General features: G+C 36.0%; 1 protein-coding gene across 1 annotated transcript; it reads right to left on the minus strand.

The window, feature by feature from the left end:
- Window positions 1–4,084: 4,084 nt before the first annotated feature.
- Window positions 4,085–24,216, minus strand: Lamtor3 (late endosomal/lysosomal adaptor, MAPK and MTOR activator 3). The gene is made up of 7 exons (XM_026398107.2): window positions 24,038–24,216; window positions 23,663–23,708; window positions 22,003–22,037; window positions 14,677–14,735; window positions 13,130–13,263; window positions 11,448–11,511; window positions 4,085–9,989 (listed from the first exon to the last, which is right to left on the minus strand). Exons 2-7 carry the CDS (start codon window positions 23,669–23,671, stop codon window positions 9,916–9,918), a joined length of 375 nt encoding a protein of 124 aa, XP_026253892.1. The 5' UTR covers window positions 23,672–23,708; window positions 24,038–24,216; the 3' UTR covers window positions 4,085–9,915.
- Window positions 24,217–25,102: the final 886 nt, after the last annotated feature.

Below are 25,102 nucleotides of genomic sequence, written 5' to 3' on the forward strand. Positions count from 1 at the left end.
TTCCAACTCCTGAGAGGAGCCGGGTGAGGGGTCCTCAGCTATTTCTCCAAATCCAAAACCAGGGAAGATGTTTGTGCCAATGCAGATCAGAGCAGGGGGATATGGAGAACAGTGAGTGAGGTGCCCATGTGAGGCCCCATCTGCTAATGGTATGTGCTTATCTAAAATGAAGTGCCCCAGGACACTGTCAAAGCATTAGCAGTTATTCTCAGAATTCCCTCTGGGAGAATCTTGGTACACAGGAGCAAAGTTCCCTCCGGAGCAGTAGAGTCACCCCCGTGGATGGAAAGTCCAGTACTGTTTCTGAGGGAAAGCAGCCCCATTCCAGAATCACTATCAGGACACTCAGTGGAGCAGATCATCTTCCTCCACCCTGTGGCATGCAAGAGAATGAGTTGGGTGTGCAGGTCATGGAATTAGACTTGTGTCCCACTTCAGGCAGACAGCAAAAGAATTATTCTAGTGAACATCAGTCCTACTTCTCTTCCCCTCCACCTCTGATTGGTTGCAGAGTAGACCCATGTTTTTACCAAACTCTTCCCAATCAAGGGTGCTATAGTGCCTACAGAGTGTCATGTGAGGGCCAATGCTCTGCTCACTACAGATTTGGCTGCCTGGCCATGATTTCAAAACCATCTGTAGGGGAGGAACAGATTTTTATTTTTTAAAATTTGGAATCTATCATAGAGATTTTGTAAAATTCAATTAAAAATGACTAGAAAAGTGAAATAAAAAGCATAAACATCATAAACCCAAATTTTGTTATCAGATTCAAGAGACATAAATTTACTATATCAAATTGGGTAAGTTTTTAAAGCACTCACACCCAATTTCTGTACTTATCTTGTAAAAGTGTGCAGAATGGTCCCATCTGTTGAGCACATTTTGAGTAGCACAGGTCTAAGTAACTAGCAGGTCTTCTTGAGAAGAGAATCTACCTAAAGGTAAAGAGGCCTGGGGTGCAGACGTTTGGTTAATGGAATATGGGTATCATTATAGGGGGATGGTGATTCTAAACACATCCTTGCCTGTTACTTGGGCCTTCCTCTGCAAACCGAAAGGAGGTATTTGACTCAAGTCACCAGGGGAAAGACGTTGAGATGGAAGTTCTATCATTTTTAGGGTGTGACAACATCTTTGGCCTCCGTTGTAGGATCCAGCAGCCTCTAGGTACTCACACTCTCAGGCAGAAGTAGCAGCAATGACCAGGGTTGAGGGGCATTGCTTATCCCAAAGGGTGGGAACAAAGCAAAGGAAATTGGCAGATGCCTCGTGTTTTAAGAGTACATGTGTAGTCAGGTGTGATAGCAAAGGCCTGTAATTCCAGCGGCTCTTGAGGCTGAGGCAGGAGGATCACAAGTTCAAAGATAGCCTCAGCAACTTAGCAAGGCCCTAAGCAACTAAGTGAGACCCTGTCTCAAAAATATAAAAAGGGCTAAAGGTGTGGCTCAATGGCAAAGCAGTCCTGGGTTCAATTCCTAAATATCTAAATTAATATATTTAAAAAAAAAAGAGTACATGAGAAGGGTTGTATGGGTACCCCTGGAAATATCTGAAATGCATTTGAGAGGGACTGGATTTTCCACAGGGGTGAAAAAATAAGAATGGAGACAGAGAAGTGGGCATAAATGGGTCCGTAAACTTATCTTATGGTTATTTTCTTAGTCCAGATACATGCTTATCATAGACATACTCAACAACTGGTAAGATCCCCCATTGATTCCTTGACTTGTGAAATCAGGGCTATTATAGCAAGAAAGGCCAATTGGAAAACATTAGAACTACCTCTGCCTGAGAAAACAATAAAAGTAATACCACATTCCTGGAGGGACTTTAAAAATTAGTGCCACCATCAAAGATGGGGTAGAGGTGGTGATTCCTTCCACAACCCCATTCAGCCCACCAATTTGTCCAATGCATAAAACACACAAACTTACCCCAGTGGTGACTCCAATTGCAGCTGCTGTTACAGACGTGATTTCACTGCTTGAGCAAGTTAACACACCCATTGGCCTAGTATGCGGCTATTGATCTCACAAAAATATTTTTTTTCCCTCAATACCTGTTAGTAAAGACTACTAGAAAGAGTTAGCTTTCAGCTGGTAAGACTGACACATCTTCACTGTTCTGCAGCCAAATGTTACAATTTAGTTCACAAGGACCTTGATCACATTTCCTCCCACAAAACATTACATTGGTCCATTACACTGATGACATTATGCCAACTAAACAAGAAGTAGTGAAAACCATAAGCACTTTGGAAAGATATTTTTGTCTCAGACCATGGGGAATAAATCCAATAAGAATTCAGGTGCTTTCCATCTAAGTGAAATTTCTGAGAGTTCAATGGCATGGAGCCTGTCAAGATTTTTTGTTTCCCTGTACTGGGAATTGAACCCAGGGCTTCACATGCCGGGCAAGCAATATACAACTGAGCTACCATTCCTAATCACTTTAAAAATTTTTTAATTTGGAACAGGGTCATGCTGAGTTGCCCAACCTGGCCTTGAACTTGCACTCCTCCTGCCTCAGACTCCTGAGTAGCTGGGCTTACACAACAAGCCACAGTGTCCAGCAAGGTTTCTCTTAATAGCAAGAATAATTTACATTCAACTGCTCCACAACCAAAAATGTGACACTATACTAATGGATTTTTTGGATTTAGAAGACAACATATTTGTCATCTTGCTTATGGAATTCAGTGGTCTTACCATCCTGAAGCAGCTGGCTTGACAGCACGGTGGAATGGCCTTGATACTACATGTCTAAATTACATGTAAATAATATTTTTTCCATAGCCAAGATGCAGAGTTATGGAATCAAGAGGTGGGAATGAAAGCAGCATCTCTCAATATTATCCCTAGTGTCCACTAGCACAATTTTTTGCTTTCTGTTCCCATGTTCTTATACTCTGCAGATCTAGAAGACTTTGTTCCAAAGAGGAATGCCTCCACTAGGAGACACAATAATGATTCTATTAAACTGGATGGGCTGTCACTCTTAACAATTTAGGCTCCTTGTTTCTGAATCAACAGATAAAGAAAGCAATTACTGTAATGGCAGGGGTTAGTGTCCTTAGTATTAGGGGAAAGATGGCTGTTACTCCACAAAGGAAGTTAAAAAAAAAAAAAGTAAGTCTGGAATACAGAAGCTCTGCCAAGGGAACCTTAGTACCATCAACCCCTATGATTAAAATAATGAAAACTTACAAAACCGAATTCAGGCAGGACATCTAATGGCTCAGATTATTTAGGAATAAAGATCTAGATTAGCCCACCAGGCAGAGCCAACAACAGCCAACATGCTTATTGAGAACAAAGGGAATATGGAGTAGGTCATGAAAGGTAGCTACAATCACCAGCCAAAAACATGTCCAGTTGGCAGAACTAGGACTGTGATTACATATTTCCTCCCCCTTTTTTTTTTTTTTTTTTGCTGTTTGTGTAACATATTATACACAAACGTATAGGTTGACTACCTTCTTTCTTCTCTCCCATATCCTCTTATTATAATCTTTTTTTTTTTTTTTCTGGTACCAGGTATTGCTTAACCACTGAGCCACATCCCCAGTGCTCCCCCAACCCTTTTTTAATACATTTTATTTCAAGACGAAGTCTCACTGAGTTGCCAAGTGCCTGGCTAATCTGCTGAGGCTGGCTTTGAACTCAAGATCCTCCTGACTCCGAAGGTGCTGGGATTACAGGCATGCACCCCCTGGTCATATGTTTTTATAATCTTACATAAAATGTACTAATAGCAGTTGACCTTACAACACAGAATAGCAAGGAGAAAAGTGAGCATCACCCATGAACCTCACATCTTCCTTTGGAGAATGGTTGCATATTCTGGGAATCCACTAATGGAAATATTCTTGGTTGTATGTAGAATAGTTGTATCAGGTTAGAAATATGATTTAGTTATTATTTTTATTTTGAAGTTAAAATATGGTTTGAGATACATACAGATGCCAAGATAACTAGGAGTGGACTCTGAAAGTTGTTTGATGTGCCAACTTGGCAAGTGCTTTAGTCAACTTTTTTGCCGCTGTGAATAAAAAACTCCACCAGCACAATTGTAAAGGAGGAAAAATTTATTTGAGGGCTCATGGTTTCAGAGGTTTCAGTCCATAGACAGCCAGCTCCATTCCTCAGGGCTCAAGGTGCGGCTTAACATCAAGATGGAAGAGTGGCATAGGGAAGCAGCTCACGTGATGGTCAGAGAACAGAGAGACACTCCAGTCACCAGATACAAAATTTATACCCTGAGACCATGCCCCCAGGGACTCACATCCTCCAGCCACACCTTACCAGCCTTCAGTTACCACTCAGTTAATTCCCATCAGGGGACTAATTCATTGATTGTATTGAGGCTCTCATAATCCAATCATTTCTCCCCTAAACATTCTTGCACTGTCTCCGACTTTAGCTTTTGGGGGACATTTCACATCCAAACCATAACAGCAAGGATAAACTGTTATTATTCAATCAAACATGAATCTAAATGTGATTATGAAGGTATTTTGTGATTATGAAGGTTAGTAAGATGTGCTTACTAACTACAATCTCTTGAATTTAAGTCAAAGAGATTATTCTCCATAATGTGGGGAGGACTCCTCCAATCAGTTAAATGGCCAGAAGAGCAAAACTGAGGTTTCCAGGAGGAAAAAATTCTACTTCAAAACCACAGTAGCAGGTCTTGCCTGAAATTTTCAGCCTTCCAACATGTTACACAATTGGACTTGCCAGTCCTCACAAATATATAAACCATTCCTTGAAATAAACAGGATAAATATATATTCTCCTTGTTCCACTTCTTTAAAGGACCCTAATACAATTTTCTTCCCAAATTATCTCATAATTCTGTTTCTTGCCGAAATATTTTTACTAATTTATTTTTATTATTTTTGAATAGTTAAAAATTCAAAAAGTACAATGAAGTTTACAGTGAAAAGGCTCACTCCTGAACAGATAACCAGGTAATCTTCCACTAATTCTTTCTTTCATGCACCTCTTCGGAGATTATCTAAATATACAAATCATCTATCATAAACCACTTATGAATATACACATATATTTTTCTTCATACACATTTTATCATGTCAGTTTCAAACCATGCTTTTTTCAATGAACATTATGCCTTGGAGATCATTTCATTTCAATACCTGAAGCACTTCCTTATTTCTTTCTCTACTGGGAAAATGTAGCAATTTATTTCACCAAACCTCTATCTACAGTGGGAGATTTGAGAGTGAAAAGAGCACTATAAACAATTATGCCAGAAACAAAAGTACATATATATTGGTGTTGTTCAAAAAACCAGAATTTGCCATTATCCTATCAAGGGTAGATATTTAGGTAGCTTCCAACCTTTGACAGTATCAAGTTGCAAAGTCTAGGCTTATAAATATGCAATCTCACACCTCTATATGCATTGGTAGGACAAATTGCTGGAAATAGAATAGCTGGACCAAAGATTGTGTTACTTCTACTAGCAAGACACAAAAAAATCTGTCACACTTAATGAATAATTCCTTCCCATTAATTTATGATGCCATCTTTATAATGTTTTCAGTCCTTTACAAAATTTTAGGAAAATTGTTTTGGGATTAGTTCATTCCATTGATCTACCTAGTTTTGTACCATGCAACTAGATTCATACTGCCTTCTAAAAATAATCTAGCTTTTTTCCCTCCACTTATTTGTACATTATTGTTGTACATAATGACGGGATTTGTTTTTACATATTAGTACATGTGCACAGTATATGGCCAACAGCCCTCCTTAGCACATCCCCATACTCTCCCCTTGGTTCCCTTCCTCTATTCTGATAGCCCTTTGGTTTTCATGTGATCACCTCTACATTTTCCTTTCCTTTTTCATCTCTAGCTTCCACTTATGAGAGAAACCATATTACACCTGACCTTCTGAGTTTGGCTTATTTTGCTTAACATAATGTTCTCAAGTTCCCTCCATTTTCCTGCAAATGACATAATTTCATTTTTTTCCTTATTGCTGAATAAAACTCCACTGTGTATAGAAAGCACATTTTCTTTATCCATTCATCTGTTGGTGGATATCTAGGCTGGTTCCATAGTTTGGTTATTGTGTACAGTGCTGCTATAAACATGGGTATGCACATATCACTATAATACGATGATTTGGGGGGGGCGGTGGGGAGGTTCCTGGGGTTTTGAACTCAGGGGCACTGAACCACTGAGCCACATCTCCAGCCATATTTTGTGTTTTATTTAGAGACAGGTTTTCACTGAGTTGCTTAGTGCTTCATCGTTGCTGAGGCTGCATTTAAACTCCTGATTTTCCTGTCTCAGCTTCCAGTGCTGCTGGTATTGCAGGCATGCACCACCACACCTGGAAAATTCTTTAGGATTAATACTAAGAAGAGGTATAGCTGGTTTATATGGTGGTTCCATGCCTAGTGTTTTGAAGAACCTCCATACTGATTTCCATAGTGGTTGTACTAATTTACAATCCCAACAGTGTAAAAATGTTCTTTTTTCTCTATATCCTCCCCAGCATTTATTATTGTTTGTATTCTTGATGACCGCAATACTGACTAAAATGAGATGAAATCTCAGTGTAATTTGATTTGCATTTCCCTAGTTGCTAATGATGTTGAACACTTTTCCATGTATTTGCCATCTATATTTTTTCTTTTGAGAAGCGTCTGTTTAATTCATTTGCCCATTTATTAATTGGGGTTTTTTTTGGTGTCGAGTTCATTATGTATTCTAGATATTAATCCTCTGTCAGAAGAGTAGCTAGCCAAGATCTTTTCCAATTCTGTAAATCCTCTCTTCACATTCTTATTTCTTCTGTGCAGAAGCTTTTTAATTTGATGCCATACCATTTCCTGAGCTTTTGGGGTCCCATTAGAGAAAAGTTGTTGCCTATGCCTCTATGTTGAAGTGTTGACATTATGCTTTCTCCTAGCAATTGCATAGTTTCTGGTTTAATTCCTATACCTTTGAGTTGATTTTTGTGCAGGCTATGAGATAAGGGTCTAGTCTCATTCTTCTATATATGGCCACCCAGTTTTCCCAGCAGCATTTGTTAAAATGGTTGTCACTTCTCCAGTGTTTTTGGCAACTTTATCAAAGATCAGATGACTATAATGCCTTTGTGTCTTCTACTCTGTATCACTGGTCTACCATTTGTTTTATACAAGTACTTTGAAGTTTTTGTTACTATAGATCTTTACTAATTTGAAGTTAGGTATTGTGATGGTTCCAGCATTGCTCTTTGACTTAAGAATTGCTTGGCTATTCTGGGTCTTATTCTTCCAAATAAATTCAAGGACCAATTTTTTTCTAGTTCTGTGAAGAATGTCACTGGTATTTTGATGGGGACTGCAGTGAATCTGTATATTGCTTTTGGTACTGTGGCCATTTTAACAGTATTAATTTTTCCTATTCATGAACTAGGGAGGTCTTTCTATCTTTCTTCAATATTCTATAGTTTTCAATGGAGAGGTGTTTCACTGCCTTCATTAGATTATTCCTAGGATTTTTTTTGGGGGGGGGGCACATTGTGAATGGGATTGGTTCCCTGATTTCTTCCTTAGCAGATTTATTTTTGGATATAGGAAGGTTACTGATTTATGTATGTTAATTTTATAATCTATTACTTTGCTGAATTTATTAGCTCTAGTAGTCTTTTGATGGAGTTTTTTTGGATCTTCTAAGTGTAGGATCATATCATCAGCAAACAGTGAGAATTTGACTTCTTCCTTTTCTATTTTTATTCCTTTTATTTCCTTCTCTTGATAAAATAACCTAGTTTCATGTTACTTTTTCAAAAAACTCGGGGATTTTCACCAAACTGTAGACTAATTTATTTATTATACCCTCTCAAATAGAATAGGAGCAGTGGTAACATGCAAAGATTTACTACATTTATTAGTTTTTCCTGGAGTTTTAAATTTATTACTCTCAAAATAAAATTGGGCCACCTCATTTCTAAAACACTGCTTCATATACCATTTCATCATCAAGACATTATTAGATAATGGAAATTCTATATTTTAATGTGCTTTTCTAATGTTTAATTAGGTTGTAACAATTAAACTACTTATAGTTTCCTACAGAGAAAACACTATCTGGCTGGGCATGTTGGTGCATGTCTGTAATATCAGTGGCTTGGGAGGCTGAGGCAGGATGATTACAAGTTCAAAGCCAGCCTCAGTAATGGCAACTGAGGTCTCACTAAGCAACTCAGTGAGACCCTGTCTCTAAATAAAATACAAAACAGGGCTGAGGATGTGGCTTAGTGGTTGAGTGCCCCCAAGTTCAATCCCTAGTACTCCCCCAAAATAAACAAACAAAAAGCCTATCTGGTTGCTATTACTTTTTTTGTAAAGCATAGTTTTTGTCCATTTTATTTTTGAAGTGCTAGAGACTGAACTCAGGGCCTTGAAAATGCTAGGCAAGCACTCTACCACTGAGCTACATTACATCCCTAGCCCTCTAGTCCATTTTAACTGCTCCTGTTTTGTGATTCTACAATACCTTCTATACGGCTTTATTACAGCATGTTCTATACTTGTTTGGTAAAAACAATAATTTCTTTAAAGGAGGATATCACAAGTTAATCTCATATTTGTGTTGGAAAAGAGGAGGAAGGAAAAGCAGCACACTGCTTGCCTGAATGCTTCACTACATAATTTTAGGGACTGCATTCAAAAACATTCCATTGTGAAAGTCAACCTCCAGGGTAGAGAAATATGGTATGAATAATGCTTCTTAGAACTGTGCAGTGTGGAAGCGCTGAGGACTGGCACATAGGAGGTGCTCAAAGTATATGTACTGAATTACACTAGTGACAAACTAATTATCAAAGAACCTAGAAGGAAATTAACAACCTGAAAGATGTACTGCATTCCTTCTGAACCTAAAAAGGTCATATACTAGAACTGTGATACTTATTTCAAGGAGATATTAGGCTCACAGATGAGGTTTGTTTTCTAATTGACAGTTTACACTTGGTAAAACAATCTTAAGATCAATATCTGAAAGAAACGTTCAAAACTTATTTGTGTAGTTGAATGAATGAATGAATGATGTTATTTACATTTTGGGGAAAAGTCTGAAAAAACAAATATCTATATGGTGCTCAAACTATATTTTTAAAAATACTATTTTATTTAAACTCATGTATGAAAAAAGACTATACTATAATGTTTATATACATACTGATACTGGAAACAGGATTCAATAACAAATCACATTTGAATTTTATAAGATACACAAACATTAAAACACTGATTGGTTATAGAAAGCAAAGTAGGAAAAAAACACCATAAGCTATAATTTTTCTTTTCATTAAAGAGCAGCACCCTCTGAGAAGAATGAAATTAGTAATCTTCATCTATACTACAAAATAATATATCCAAATGAACGTTAGTGATTGTACTGATTTTATTACTTTTACTAAGCTACTTTGTCTTCCTCACATCAATGTAAAGAAATAAAACAATATAAAGAAAAATATGTCATTATTATTCACAATAAAAAGGGTCTGCTGCATTCCTGCAGGCCTGGGAGTACTGTACAATAGGGAGCACATAATGGCTCAAGTGGATCAATGTACCATTTTGATTCTGATCCACTGAATAGAAACTCATTTATATCTGGTGACTGGACAAACTCCATGGGAGCTGTGATAGACTGAACCATTTCTGTGGTATCCCCAGATCTCACTAAATAAGAAAAGACCTTATGCAAGTAAATATAACAATTGATCTGTCTATACATTATAGGCTCTTTCTTTAGTATAAGGTGGGGGAAAAGGGGCCTTTTCGAGTACATAGATAAAAGTATTATTGTGTTCTAAAGATTGCTGGATTGATATTGTATTGTTACAATAAAGACCATATACACATCAGAAACCATTTTTTCCATTAAGAAACTTCCACAACTTTTATCAATTCTTCAAATAATGGAGCAAGTTCCTTTTCTAGGCTGACAATTAGTCCTAAAACAAAGAGATTTGAAGAATTAGAAAATGTCAGAAAAATGTTCCTGAAAGTCATTAACTTAAATTCCCCCTTTTCCAAAATTTAGTTGCTAAAAAGTAAATCAGGCACATTTTCCCAGAAATAAAACAATCATTCTAATTATGAATAAAGTAACCCCAAATCCTATGTTCCATTTTCATCTACTATTAAAAAGTAGATGGATAAAAAATATTTGTTTCTATTAGTAGATACAGATGAATTATATGCACTGTAATTTGTTAAAGAGTTTTGAAAGGAAAATCTTAATTTATCTGTTTCAAAATATGCACTGATTGACGATAATACACATTATTTTTACTAAATAAGAAATATTTTTTTCCTGAGCATATGTTAACATTACATCAAAAGAGGTAAATGGGCTACTTCAATATTGATCGAAGGACAACAAAACTGAATAAATTCAATAAAGCTAAGACATAAATGGGTATTTCAAATGAAACAATAAAGACAAATGGTAGAGTATAAAACATATTTACATGTTCAATGATAAATCTCAGAGAAAAACTCACCTAGAAATTAGCATACCTAGCATTCCCTTAATTTAGGTTCTAAGTACTGTCTGTACATTATACAACGTATAATAACTCGATTATTTAGTATGGGATAACTTGTGACTTAAAAAAAAAAATCTCACTTTACCCAAATAGGTATGAAATATACCAACCCAACTAAACAATACCATTATTTTACACATATACACCCAGTGAAGGGTATCGGATATCATAGAATTTTACTATTCTCTATAGAAAGTACAGCTTCTTAGTATTTGTTCTCAAATTCTTCAGCACTTAAGAATGGGAATGTCTTCATTCTATTAATGCTCTTTAAATTCTCAATCATCTTTCCCGCCATCATTATCAATTTAAAAAATTCTAATTTAATTTGATTGGTCTATATGGAGGTAAATCATCTTTGATTATTCTGTGGGTTTTGTTTGGTTATCTTCTCCACCCTGTTTCCTTAAACTATTTTAATATGAACAAGATGTAGCACTCAGGATAACACTTAACTTCTTTCCTATCTCAAAAACTTTTATTTGCTTTTTGAACTAGAAAATAAGCTCATAAGATATAGAAAGCAACTATCAGCTCTATTATACAGATATGGAAACCAAGATTCAGAGAAATTATTTCCCAAAGTCAAGGGAAGTAAATGTCAGAGGTAGGCAGTTTTCAGAATTGAAATTTATTATTTCTTTTATACTGCACAGATACAGTAATATAAAGAATTAAAAGCTATATTTAAGGGGCTGGGGTTGTAGATCAGTGGCAGAACACTTGCCTAGCATGTATAAGGCACTGGGTTCAATCTTTAGCATCATATAAATATAAACAAAATAAAGGCATGCTGTTCACCTGCAAGTACAAAAATAAATTTTTTTTAAAAAAGCTATATTTAAGGTAACAAAAACACACCTGTATTGGCATTGCTGCTGGCTATGAAACTCACCACCAAAGGCAAACGATTGAACTGAACCACCTACAAAGAAAATAAGATCTAAATAATGTTACATTGTAAAAATGTAGTGTAACTCAACTGAAATTCTGAATCTTTCAAAAATTTTTAAATAGGCAATGTTATTAGCCTAACCTGGTATATTATAAAATATAAATAATCTCAAAGTAAATATTTCCAAAAAAATGGACATACTTGTTATCTTTTAGAGACATTAATACCACTTAGCCCAAAAAGTTTTCAAGGTGAAAGTTTTCAAATGTTACATAACAGAGGTTCAATGAATAATTGATAATAGCTAAAGGTAATAATTTCTTAGTCATTCAAGTACAGCAATCCCCCACCCTTATCTGTAGTATCCCTTTCTAAGGTTTCCAATACCCACAATACAATCATGTTACAAAAATATTAAGTGGAAAATTCAAAAAATAACTCATAAATTTTAAATCGCATACCATTCTAATAGCATGATGAAATATCATACTGTACCACTCTATTCTGGCTAGGAAGTGATTAGCCCTTTATTCAACATATCCAAAATGTACATGCTGCTATCCACTTTAGTCACTTAGTAGTCATTTTTGATCAGCTTGATTGTCATGGTAGTGCTTGTGTGAAAGTAACCTATGGGCTCAAGATGCAAAAAGCAATGTTGGCAATTCAGATATGCCAAAAAGAAGCCATAAAGAGCTTCCTTTAAGTGAAAAGATGAAAGTTTTCAACTTAATAAGGAAAGAAAAAAAGTTATACACCAAGGTTGCTAACACCTATGGCAAGTTATATTGTTAATCTCTTACTGTGCCTAATTTATAAACTAAACATTATCAACTTAAATTAAGTTAACTACTTTTTAAAAAACTGAGCTTCAACTAATTCTTATTGGTGAGTACGTCAGATGATTTGATTATTTGTCCTAATACATGTGAAAAATACATAATTTTAAAATTTAAAATGTCATTATATGTCATCTGTGGCAAATGAGTTATATCCTAGGAAACATGTCTTTAAAGCAAAAGGGATTAAATTATTCTTAAGAAAATGTAGCTGGAGAACAAGAGACATGTAACAACATGGGCTTTCAAAAAATAAAAGCACAATTTTAATTTCTTCCCCACAAATAATAACTTCATTTGTTATATATGCATTTCAAACAACAGAATTTACAACAATAGGGGCTAGAGATGTGGTTCAGTGCTAGAGTTCTTGCCTACATGCATGAAGCCCTGGGTTTGATCCCCAGCACGCACACACACACAAAAAGAGCAATAATAACAAATTTAAATAACATCCATTTGACTTTCAAAGAAATAATTTTATCTGTCACAACAACAAAAAAGTGTATTGTTTGAGAAATCATAGCTGTTTATTTAGCTAATGGCACCATCTACTGGAGTTAACAATGATCTAACTTACCCTGGAGTTAACAGGGACCTAACTTACCCTTTTGGAGATGACATGTTCTTTATTTAAGAAATCTTAAGGAAATTACTACAGTTTTAACATAACCAACTTAAAGGTTAAAAGTTTAAAATTTCATCCCCTTCAAAACTAAATATTTAGCATCACAACACAGGACTATTTTATATTAAAGATAGCAAAGGATAATTAAAATCAGAAAACTATTTGAGAATAATGAACTTACCTGGTAAGAGTTATAGTAACATATAATGCTTTTATTTTTTGAAAGCCCAAGTTTACTACCTTGGTCAGTAGCAAGGGCAAAAGTAGATAAGAAACCAGGTCTCAAAGCATGTTCTGGAGCATTATCATTGGCCACTGGAAAAATAAGCAATTTAAGTAAAAATTATGCAAAGAATGTGGTACAGAGAAGATTTACATCACTCCCTTTTAAAAATAAATCCATAAAAAACTGAGCAAAAAGTTACATTTTACAATATTAAAAACCATACTACTAAACTGGGTCTCATAAACTTAGATGGGAAAAACTGCTTAATCAGAATGATAATAACTAAGGGAGAAAATGGTGATTCTTGCATTTTAAAATTTTTAATAAAAATAAAAATGTTTGTGCTGGGTGTAGTAGTGCACACCTGTAATCCCAGTGACTCTGGAGGCTGTGGCAGGAGAATCTCAAGTTCAAGCCCAGTCCGAGCAACTTTAGAAGGCCCTAAGCAACTTAATGAGACCCTATCTCAAAATAGAAAATAAAAAGAACTGGAGATGTAGCTCAGTAGTCAAGTGCCCCTGGGTTAAATCCCCAGTACCCCCACCCCAAAAAAGTTCATATTTTTTTTTTTTGCTATCTATCTAAGACATAAACCATCATCAACACATTCAATAAACTGAATATTGTGGTTATCCAAGAGCTGTGCTAGAATAAAATAATGAAAAAAACTACAAAAACTTTAGCACTCATAAAGCCCAGAGCAGCAGCATCTCTAATAAACATTAATAATCCCACAAGTGGCCGGGCACAGTGGCGCACACCTGTAATCCCAGTAGCTCAGGAGGCTGAGGCAGAAAGATTGTGAGCTCAAAGCCAGCCTCAGCAACTTAGTGAGGTACTTAGCAATTCAGAGACCCTGTCTCTAAATAAAATATAAAAAAAAAGGGATGGGAATGTTGCTCAGTGGTTAAGTACCCCTGGATTCAATCCTTAGCACATACACAAAAAAATAAATAAATAAATCCCACAAGTGGCTACTTGTTTCAAGTTTCTCACTTTATTGTCATGAGCAACTAAAAAAAAAAAAAAAAAAAAGGCCTGAATGGAGCTGACTGTATTAATAAGTGTTGAGTGCAAGGCATTACATAGATCCTTGGGAGAACCTTAGAGCTAAACAATCATCAGAGATTATTCTGTTCAAAGTCTTCATTACAAAATTAAGAATGGGCAGTGGCCTGACTATGGTCACCCATGTTGTGTGGTGGGTTAGAAAACATGCTGGACTACACATCAGGAAATGATGGTTTCTAGTATTTCCTTGTCACTGATTCATGTGCAACTCTGGATCAGCAATGTACTCTTTTCATTTGATCATCTTCATTTATAAAAGTAAAGAACTAAACCAGGAGATTTCTAACCTTATAATTTTAAAGTCTAAAAGCAAAGATTTCTCCTAGAACTAGACCATCTTCTGAATTTGTTGAAATAATTTTTATATATTTGCCTTCTGTAATAATCAGATGTAAATACATTTTTAGTCCAGAGCAAATATTCATGTTTACCTTTAATTACAGGTACTCCATCTCTATCTGACACAACAATAGCATGGAGTCCTTCAACACTAGAAAAAGAAAAAAGGTAAAATATTATAAAATATTCCATTTTTCTCAAAATACATACCTCAAACTCATAATGGTAATTCTCATGTATTTCTGAAAAAATGACTGAGGTCTCAATTATTAATATACTATGCTCCTATGTGTTTGCTAAAACTCTTTCAAAAACTGAATGAATCTGTACCACTAACATGTTTAAAATCTTTACATGTTTGTATTATTTAGGTAAAGATCTAAAAAGCTAATTCTCCATTAAAATTGCTAATGGATTATCATTCCGTGGTTTATTTAAGCAGAAAAGGTTATTAGTAGGGTTATAGGATTAAAAAAAAAGGAAAAACACCTTTCCCTTTCTCTCATTCCTTCTAATATGTATAACTAATTAAAACAAATAAAAAAACAATGATGAAGTAACTGTGTATTATACTATTTTATACTATATCATTACTGATACTGTTTAATCCTGAAATTATCTATGATTAAAATATATTTTAGAAAAATAATAAAACAAATATATTCTTGTAATCTCAAAACTAGGTCATGTAAACACGTATCCTATAGAATCACACATGCAAATCATTTTGTGAAGTTACAAACAGCAACATAACTTGAAAGGAAGGGCAAGTTAAATAAGTAATAATGATATACACATACAATGACATACAATGTAATACTATGTAGACTTAAACAACAAAGTTCTTTGTGTGCCAGGAGGGAATAATCTCAAAGTATATTCTTCCAAGTGAAAAAATATCAAGTTTTGAATACAATGTGTAAAAGAAACAACAACTTATATAATGTAATGTGAAGGCTTGTTTTTGTGTGTATAAATACACATGCTTACATTCCTTGTTAAGTGTAGGTACATAAAAAATAACAACAGTCATCTCTAACAGGGAAACTATGTGGCTGGAGCACAAGGATAGGAAGCTTTTCACTCTATGTTCCTGTTAATATTTTCTTTTGCAGTGCTAGGGAAATAACCTAGGGCCTCAGGCATTCTAGGCAAGTGCTCTACCACTGAACCCATCCCTGGCTCTTCAGTTAATTTCTGTACCTTTTTTTTGAACTTTATATTGCCTACTCAAAAAATGAGCAAATTTAAAGAGGTAAAAAGAGTACTTTAAAAATGTTTAGAAAAATTTGTGCCACAACAGGTAACTTTTTTTCCCCTAATATCCATGGTAATTAACTTAAATAGCAACTAATGCACCAAAAGAAAAAATTTGCTGGGCATGGTAGTATACAGCTGTAATCCCAGAGACTGGGGAAGCAGAGTCTCCGCAATCTTTTGAGGAACCCAAATCTGAGATAGCCTAGCAACTTAGTGAGGCCTTGTTTCAACATTTAAAAAGGCGGGGGTGGGGAGTAGGGAGGAGATAACAATATAGCTTATTGTTAAGTGCCTTTGGGTTCAATCCCCAATACTAAACACTAAAAATTTAAAAATAAATAAATAAAACGACTTTCTTTTTAATCTATCTATCTATCTATCTATCTATCTATGTAAGGGGTGGGGGGTGCCAGGGATTGAACTTAAGAGGTACTCAACCACCAAGCCACATCTCCAGCCCTATTTTATATTTTATTTAAAAACAGGGTCTCACTGAGTTGCTTAGCACCTTGCAATTCCTGAGGCTGGCTTTGAACTCAGATCCTTCTGTCTCAACCTTCGGAGCTGCTGGGATTACAGGAACTGGCAAAAGGATTTTCTTCTTAATGGGTTGCAAATTACAGAAATACAAGTCCAAGAAAGGAGAACAATTTGCTTACACTCTTAAAGTAACCATTTTTAGAAATCAGGTCACAAATATAAAGATACAAGTTGTTCTCAATTACAGACTGTAAACAAAGAGCTCCATAAACAGATTTACTAAAGATTAAAAATAAGTGTGATTCACTAATAGACATTATATTTTTACAAGGAATAAATTAAATTTTACGGAACATTCTGTAGAAATCTAAACTCTAAATAAAATAACCATTCTTTTTCTAAAAATAATATTAGTCAGTAATCAAAGACAACATACTGGGGCTGGGGGTATAGCTCAGTGGTAGAGCATGTGCAAGTGTGAGCTTAGTATAATAAAGGCCCTTGGTTCAATCTCCAAGCTCCCTTCTCTAACTACCCACAAAGACTTTATACTTAGCTTTTTCATATAATTATGAAATATTTGGTTATTTTAAAACAATGACAAGTTGTGATTATAAAAGCCTGATGCTTCTTTGGGTCATAGCCAGATTCTAAAGTACAAATCCAAGAATGATACTTAACAGAATTCAAAAGCACACATTCTATTAATGTCTGTAGCTGACTGACTTGGCTGTTGAGAAGCACAGCGCACACAGCGCTGAGGAATCTGTTTATAGCTAAAGATTCAAATCCATACATCTAGCAACAAATCAAAGTGCTCACACTGTTTCTTCCTTCTTTTTGTTCTTGGAATACAGTAAGCCTACTTTAAGATAAGATCACAATACACAAGTAAAACTGGACTCAGTCATTATGAAAAAAAAAGAGATGACATTAATTCCTTTTCTGTCATTATGAAAGAATTAATTATCTTTTTACAAATATTCTTACACTGAATATACCTCTTGTAAGGGCACTACCATCTGATGTTTTTCCTTTGGTTAAAATATAAAAGAGGACTGGGGTTGTGGCTCAGTGGTACAGCGCTTGCCTAGCAAGCATTAAGGCAATGGGTTTGATCCTCAGCACTACATAAAAAAACGAATAAATAAACAAAATAAAGGTACTGTGTCCATCTATAACTAAAAATATTTTTTAAAAGATAAAAGATGTCAGAATTCAAACTTGTCAATTACTTTTCAACTGTTTTTGATGAACTTTAAACATTGCTCAGAAATAAAATGAATATATTTTTTAACAATTTTTTTTGAGAGAGAGAGAGAGAGAGAGAACAGAGAGAGAATTTTAATATTTATTTTTTAGCTTTTGGCGGACACAACATCTTTGTATATGGTGCTGAGGATCGAACCCGGGCCGCACACATGCCAGGCGAGCACGCTACCACTTGAGCCACATCCCCAGCCCCAATTTTTTAACAATTCTTAAGACAGCTTCATCATGTACAGTGCCACAGTACATCAAAAGTTGATAATGTGAGATCCTCAATGTCCGAATCAATTTTGTTATTTATAATCAGACCATGTAATTAGAATTAATTATTGCTCATCATTACCCTAGGCACATGTATGATTACACCAATGGTGCATTTCTACACCATGAGAATTGAAATGTTGCACTCCCTTTGTATATTATGAACTGAAATGCATTCTGCTGTTATATACAACTAAGTAGAACAAATTTAAAAAAAAGAATTAATTATTGCTTTGTTTATTAGGTCTCCAGATGAATAAAGAGCATCTCAATGGTGACTATATAAGTTAAAAACACTGAATGCAATTTTTATTTTTTTGCTTCTTCAACAAGTAGACTCTTAAAATAGCATTTTAAAACTGGTAAGTCTTCTAAGTGGATAAATTATGCTTTTATTCCCATATTGTGTCACCAGTATAGTAGAGTGTTCTCCCACCCCCTCAATTTAGCACCTTTCAAATGCCAGGGTTCTAACAAGATAACTACAGATAAATACAGAAAGCTTTCATTTTTGCTAGTTCCAGTTTGCATTTTTCAGTTATTATGATTTAGTTAATACCACCTCCTGCCCATAACATGGGTGGAATTTCAATTACCCTCACATATTTACTGAATTACTGCATAAGCTACAAAGTTTGCTAACTCTTCACATTACCATCAGGATAACCATGTAATTAACAGATGTACTCTGTGATCTGTAACCATCCACATCACTTCTTTCAAAATGTGTTCATGACTGGTCACTGGGCATCTATCATGCAGTTTACAAAGAGACATAACAAGGCATACAGCCCTTGTCTCCCAGTATAAACTATATGACATTAAAAAAAATAGATAATCTAAAGAGGGAAGTAGCCAGCAAAGATGAACTACAGAAAGGGAATGAAAAGTTAAAATGCTAGAAGTGAAATTTGAAATGATGGTAAATAGTTAACAGAAGAAAGAGCTAACAAAGGGAATGTGGACTCCATCACTGTTGGGGGGATTCTAGATACATAGTCAGAGGCACTCAGTGAAGGTAAATTTAATGACATAAATTAGGAAACCAGATATGATAAAAGTCCCAGAGAAAGTGATTCTGGAAAAAAAATAATAAAAAAATTAAAAATTTTTTTTTAGAAATTACATTAAAGGACTCAGATATTTCACAACTGTGAAATTACAAAGGATAAAAGTAGGCAGCTAATCCAAAATTATTAGACTATGACAATTCACCAAGATCTAGAAAAGAATCTAGCTCCTCCTCTGAAAGTAAATGAAAAGCATTTAAACACTGTTTTTACTTTTTATGTTTTCTTTTTTTGGTACCGGGGATTGAATCCAGAAGCTCTCTACCACTCAGTCACACCCCCAACCTGTCACCCCACCCTTTTAAATTTTGTTATTTCGATGCAGAGTCTAACTAAGTTGCTAAGGGCTTCACTGGGTTGCTGAGGCTTACCTCAAACTTGCAATCCTCCTGCCTCAGCCTCTCAAGCCACTGGAATTAAACACTGTTTTAAACTTACTCTTGATACACTTTTTTGCAAAAACAAAAACAAAAACAAAAAAACAATACTTAATTCTCAATGTCCCCAATGTTTTAAATTATTGTATTAAGCAATTATTCATTTTAGTATTTGTTTTCATTCCCCTAAATATTTATAAGTAACAATAAGACAATTTTTAATGTTCTTTAAAAATTTAAAGGTCATAAAACAATTGCTATTTTCCCTGATTTCTAAATTATTTTCAGCATGTATTGTCATTTCTACAGACCTATATTAGCATGCAAAGCTAGGACTTCCTGTATTGTTGATTACTGGGTTAAAAACAGAATCAACAATTTGTCTCTATAGTTTGCCAATATTAGGAGGAAAAGAATACAAATGAATTCAAGCATTATAGTAACACAAAATCAATTACTTCATAGTTTAAAACCTCAATATTTTTTTCCTGAATACATGAGAAAAATATAATAGTTATATTCAAAACCAGAAAATAATGTCATTAATTTCCAGTGATCTGAAATCAGGCGAGTTATAAGCACATTCCATTAGTAAAGCACACTGGAAATTCAAGCAAAAATTCAAATAAGGTGTTTTCCCCTATCTACAAAAATACATTGATATACACAACCTTTTATAACTTTAGATTTGGGAGATAAGAAAAAATTTTCACCACAAATTCTGCTATATTACTTTAAAGTTATTCAATAAATTCTGAATCACTTCCTTGTCAAACATGAGAATCATATACCTCTCTTGTGCCCTCAACTGAGCAAGTCTAAGTTATCTGTAAGAGTACAGAGTAAAGCAGCACTTGCTAAGAAAGGCATTTTCTACATTAAACTAAATATGAATTTTAAATAAGTGACAAAGTCCTTTGAATTAGTAGAAATCTAAAAGAAAGTTTGTTAACCTTAATACAAGAACTTAATTTAGAAAATAGTACATGAAGTAGATTGTATGTAGGCCTTGTATCCTGAGCAAGAGCAACACAGGAGGCATCATTACATTACCTGATCTCCAGACTTTATGCAAAAAATTAGCATCAAAACAGACATGAAGACCAGTGGAATAGAATGGAAGACACAAGAGACAAACACACAAACTTACAGTTATCTGATACTTGACAAAAGTGTCAAAAATATGTGGTAGAGAGCTGGGGTTGTGGCTCAGCAGTAGAGTGCTCATGTAGCATATGTGAGGGCCTGGGTTCGATCCTCAGCACCACATAAAAATATATACAATAAAGGTATTATGTCCAACTACAACTAAAAAATTAATATTTAAAAAATATATATGTTGGAGAAAAGATAAGCTTCTTAACAAACGGAGCTGGGAATCCTGAATATCTATATGTACATGAATAAAACTAGATCCCAATCTCTCATCCTGCACAAAATTCAACATGACGTGGATCAAAGACTTAGAAATTAGACCAGAAACTTTGTAACTGCGAGAAGAAAACATAGGGTCAACACTCCATCATCATATAGGTACAGGCACTGACTTCCTTAAAAAGACCCCTAAAACTCCAGAAATATAACCAAGAATCAATAAGAGGAATGCCATCAAATTAAAAAGCTTCTGCACAGCAAAGTTTCCTCTTAAAAGTAGGAAACCATTAAGAACATAAAGAGAGAACCTACAGAATCGGAGAAAATCTTTGCCAGATACTCCTCTGATAGGGAAGATCCAAAACATAAAAAACTCAAAAAACTTACACCAAAAAAACCCAAATAAACAAATCAATAAATGAACCAGAGAAATAAACAGAAATATCTCAAAAGAAAAAAAAAATCAGGTCAGATGCAGTGACACATGCCTATAATTCCAGCAGCTCAGGGGGCTGAGGCAGGAGGATTGCAAATTCAAAGTCAGCTTTAACAACTTAGCAAGGCCCTAAGCAACTTAGCAAGACCCTGTCTCAAAATAAATTTAGAGTTTTTTAAATTTAAATAAAAAATTTAGAGTTTTTAATTTTTTTTTTTTTAAGGCCTAGGATGTGGCTCAGTGTAAAGCACCTCTAGATTAAATCCCTGGTAACAAACAAACAAACCTATACTCACAGATTTCATATCACTCCAGTCAGAATGGCAATTATCAAAAACACAAGTAATAACAAATGTTGGCTAGTATATGGGGGAAAGGTATAACATAGATTGTTGGTGGGATTGCAAATTAATACCACCACTCTGGAAAGCAGTATGGAGATTCTCAAAAAACTAGGAATAGAACCACCATAGGACACAACTATCCCACTCCTTGATATTTATCTAAAAGCACTAAAATCAGCATTCTATAGCAATGCAGCCACATCAATGTTATAGCAGCACAATTAACAGTAGTCAAATTATAGAACCAGCCCAGATGACCATCAAGATGAATAGATTAAAAACATATGGAATATATACACAACAGAGTTTTACTTGGCCATAAAGAATGAAATTATGTCATTGCTAGCAAATGGATAGAAAAGCCACACAACTCCTCTAGGCCTCATGTTATTTATCTGCAAACTCAAAGAACACCACTTATGATACCTACAGTAATGTTAGATATTTAAAAGTGATAATAAATATCATACAAAATATCTTTAGAGAAATAATATGTCTCATAAAATTAACATGCTATGAGGAAGTTATGCAATAACTAGTTTCTTACCTTGGTAACTTCTTATACAGGAAACGCTTCAGGTCCTGAAAGAGAATGTTTAAAAGTAATATTATATAGCTTCCACTGCTTTTCTAAACTTGTCCTATCCACCTTTCAGGAAACTTAAGTCATCATTCGTAATTTTTCTTGCTGGCATTTTATCTTTCTATTTCTGATTTTTATATTTACTAGTTTTATAACTTAGAGCAAGTTAACCTTTTGCTCTAAGCCTTTAGAGAAACAATTCACTATTGGTTGAATAAATAATCATAGAACCTATATAACTATTAAAGTTTATTGAGATGTATGTATTAGTACTAGCTGTAAAGCCAGTTCATACTTTTCATAATACATTTACTCCTGTAGCTACTGGTTTAGAATACATTATGAGCTGGGTGCCATGGCACATGCCTGTAATACCAGTGGCTTGGGAGGCTGAGATAGGAGACTCGCTGGTTCAAAGCCAGCCTCAGAAACTGTGAGGCGCTAAGCAACTCACCCTGCCTCTAAATAAAATACAAAATATGGGCTAGGGAGGGCTAGGTATGTGGCTTAGTGGTGGAGTACCCCTGAGTTCAATCTGTGGTACCAAAAAAACAAAACAAAACAAAACAAAACAAAACAAAAAAACCCACAAAAACAACAAAAAAGGAATACATTATGAACTTTTTTCTACATCCATAGACAAACTTTCCATTCTTTCTTAGAGGAAGAGTACCAGGAATTGAACTCAGGGGCACTCAACCACAAAACCACATCCCCAGCCTTATTTTGTATATTTTTATTTAGAGACTGGGTCTCACTGAGTACTTAGCACCTCGCTTTTGCTGAGGCTGGCTTTGAACTGGTGATCCTCCTAGCTCAGCCTCTACAGCGGCTGGGATTACAGGTGTATGCCACAGGGCCCAGCTCCATTGTCCTTCTTAATGATCCTAAACAAGTTAATTAATTTCTCTAAGTTTTAGCTTCCTCATATAACTAAAAGAAAAAGACAACATATCAAGTGTTTATTCTGCAGAGAACATATTTAGGACTAAAGAAACAGAAAACTTTTATAATCTGTTTTATTACACACCCTTACCTGATGAATTTCATTGTCAAACCATATATAATCGTAATCTGTACCTACATATGACTCTTATCTGTTTTTCAAATCTCTAATCCGTGCTCTTCTCCAAACCTGAATGATCATTTTATTCCATGTTATCACTACCAGTTTACTTTTGCTCCCATCTTAAACACACACACACACACACACACACACACACACACACACCTTGACTTGCGATTCGTACAATGCAGCTAATGAAATTATCATGACTGCTGACTTTTAAAAAAGGATCCAGAGCACATGTCCTACATACTGACAGGAAAGGCATCATTTAGAATTTCAAATGGTAAATACAGACAGTCTTTTTTTTTTTTTTTTTTTTTTTTTTTTTTTTTTTTAAGGCCCAGGAGGATTGGGAAAGGGGAGAATACAATTTTCTCAACCAGAAACCCAGGACCCTTAAAATCCAATCATATTAGTCTCTCACACCTGATCCTAACCCGGAAGGGAGACCAAAAACGAAACAAAATTTGTGTTTGGGAAGCTCTACCTCTTGGTGCTCAGTAGCCTCCCCCACGCCCCCGGGGCCCTTCCTCATGTGTGGGGGTATCAACTCACATCCGCCATGACGAACCCCTTTCTCCCGCAGGATCAATCTCCACGCCTGGAAGAGAAACTCCCTGTGACTCTCCCCTCTAGGCTTCTTCGCCCTCCCGGTGCCCCCACATTAAACGGGGGATTAAGTCCTCGTCAAGGCCGAGCATGATTCCGCAGTTCTAGATCTGGGACCACGGGGGCTATGGGAGGGGGTCGGAACTTCCCAACACCCGGTCCAGTACCCAGCCTGGATGTCTCACCTTCGCCCATTGCACCCCTGCCCCCGCACCCAGAAGTCGAGGCCCAACGAGAAGTGGCGGCCTTTCCTCTTCAAACTCACCACCCACTTCACCCCGGGGCCCAGGCCTGAGCACCAGGCAGAGCGGCGCCAGTTACCTGGGTTTCTTGACTGCTGGATTAGTTCAAAAGCTGTACAGAGAAGGCTCCAAAAACAGGTTCCTCGCAAAGCGCCGTCACATGATTCGTGACCTGGGCCGCGCTCCAGGAAGCACTTCGTTGGCGATGACACAGGATTTCCCGCGGATCGGGCGGAAATTGCAAGCGCGCCCAGTCGCTCCTCGGGTCCCACGCGTACTGCTTTCTGCGCCTGCGCGCTGCGCGGCTCCGCGCGGCTCAGTCTCCTGGAGGACGTTGCTGTGATAGAGGTTTCCCATGGGGTGGCTGCGCCCCAGTTCCTCAGGAGAGTGCCCGTGAGGGTTCGTGTTATTGTTTCTGAAAGCTGGGTCCTTGTCCCCGATGCCAATCTAATAAGGAGGCGGCTTTGAGAAAGAGGAAAAAGATGGTTTATTGCTTTGCTAGCAATAATAGGGAACTCCTGTCCCAAAGGCTGTGATTCTGCCCATCAGCAGCAACAGAGGGACTTTTATAGAGGAGAGATCAGGAAGGAGAAGGTTAGGGGGAAACAAGATCAAGGAAGAGATCGGGAAGGAGGTTGGGAAAAAGAAAAACAAATTTAAGTTTCAAAGCCACAAGGGATATAGTCAAAGCATCAAGCGAACCCCTGTTACATTATGAGGCATTCTTGTGTGGAGAGGATGCATAAGTTTTATGGGTTTTTCAGGATCCCTTATCTTAAAATCTTTCATTGTAGATGAAGAAATGTGCGGGACTGGTGTTAACGACCAGCACGCACTAGATCGCCTGCGATTGGAAGTCCGAAGAACTTAGGTTTCTGATCCCAGTTGCTTACTTTCTCTCGACTTAACCGCAGATGCCTCCCTACAGGCTCTTTAATCCAGGTCTTACCTAGATTGAATCAAGGAGCCCTGTATCTCTAGCCTCTACTTTTAATACATGCAGTCGCTGACCTACCTTCTTTAATTGGCTCTTTCCTTGTTGCTGTGCTTTATTTATTTTTTTATTTTTATTTTTTGTGCCATGATTGCACATTTAACAAAAACCTGTGTAAGTAGTAGGATCATCAGAAATCTTAATAAAACG

This window comes from Urocitellus parryii, chromosome 10 (assembly GCF_045843805.1).
Source record: "Urocitellus parryii isolate mUroPar1 chromosome 10, mUroPar1.hap1, whole genome shotgun sequence".
Taxonomy (NCBI): domain Eukaryota; kingdom Metazoa; phylum Chordata; class Mammalia; order Rodentia; family Sciuridae; genus Urocitellus; species Urocitellus parryii.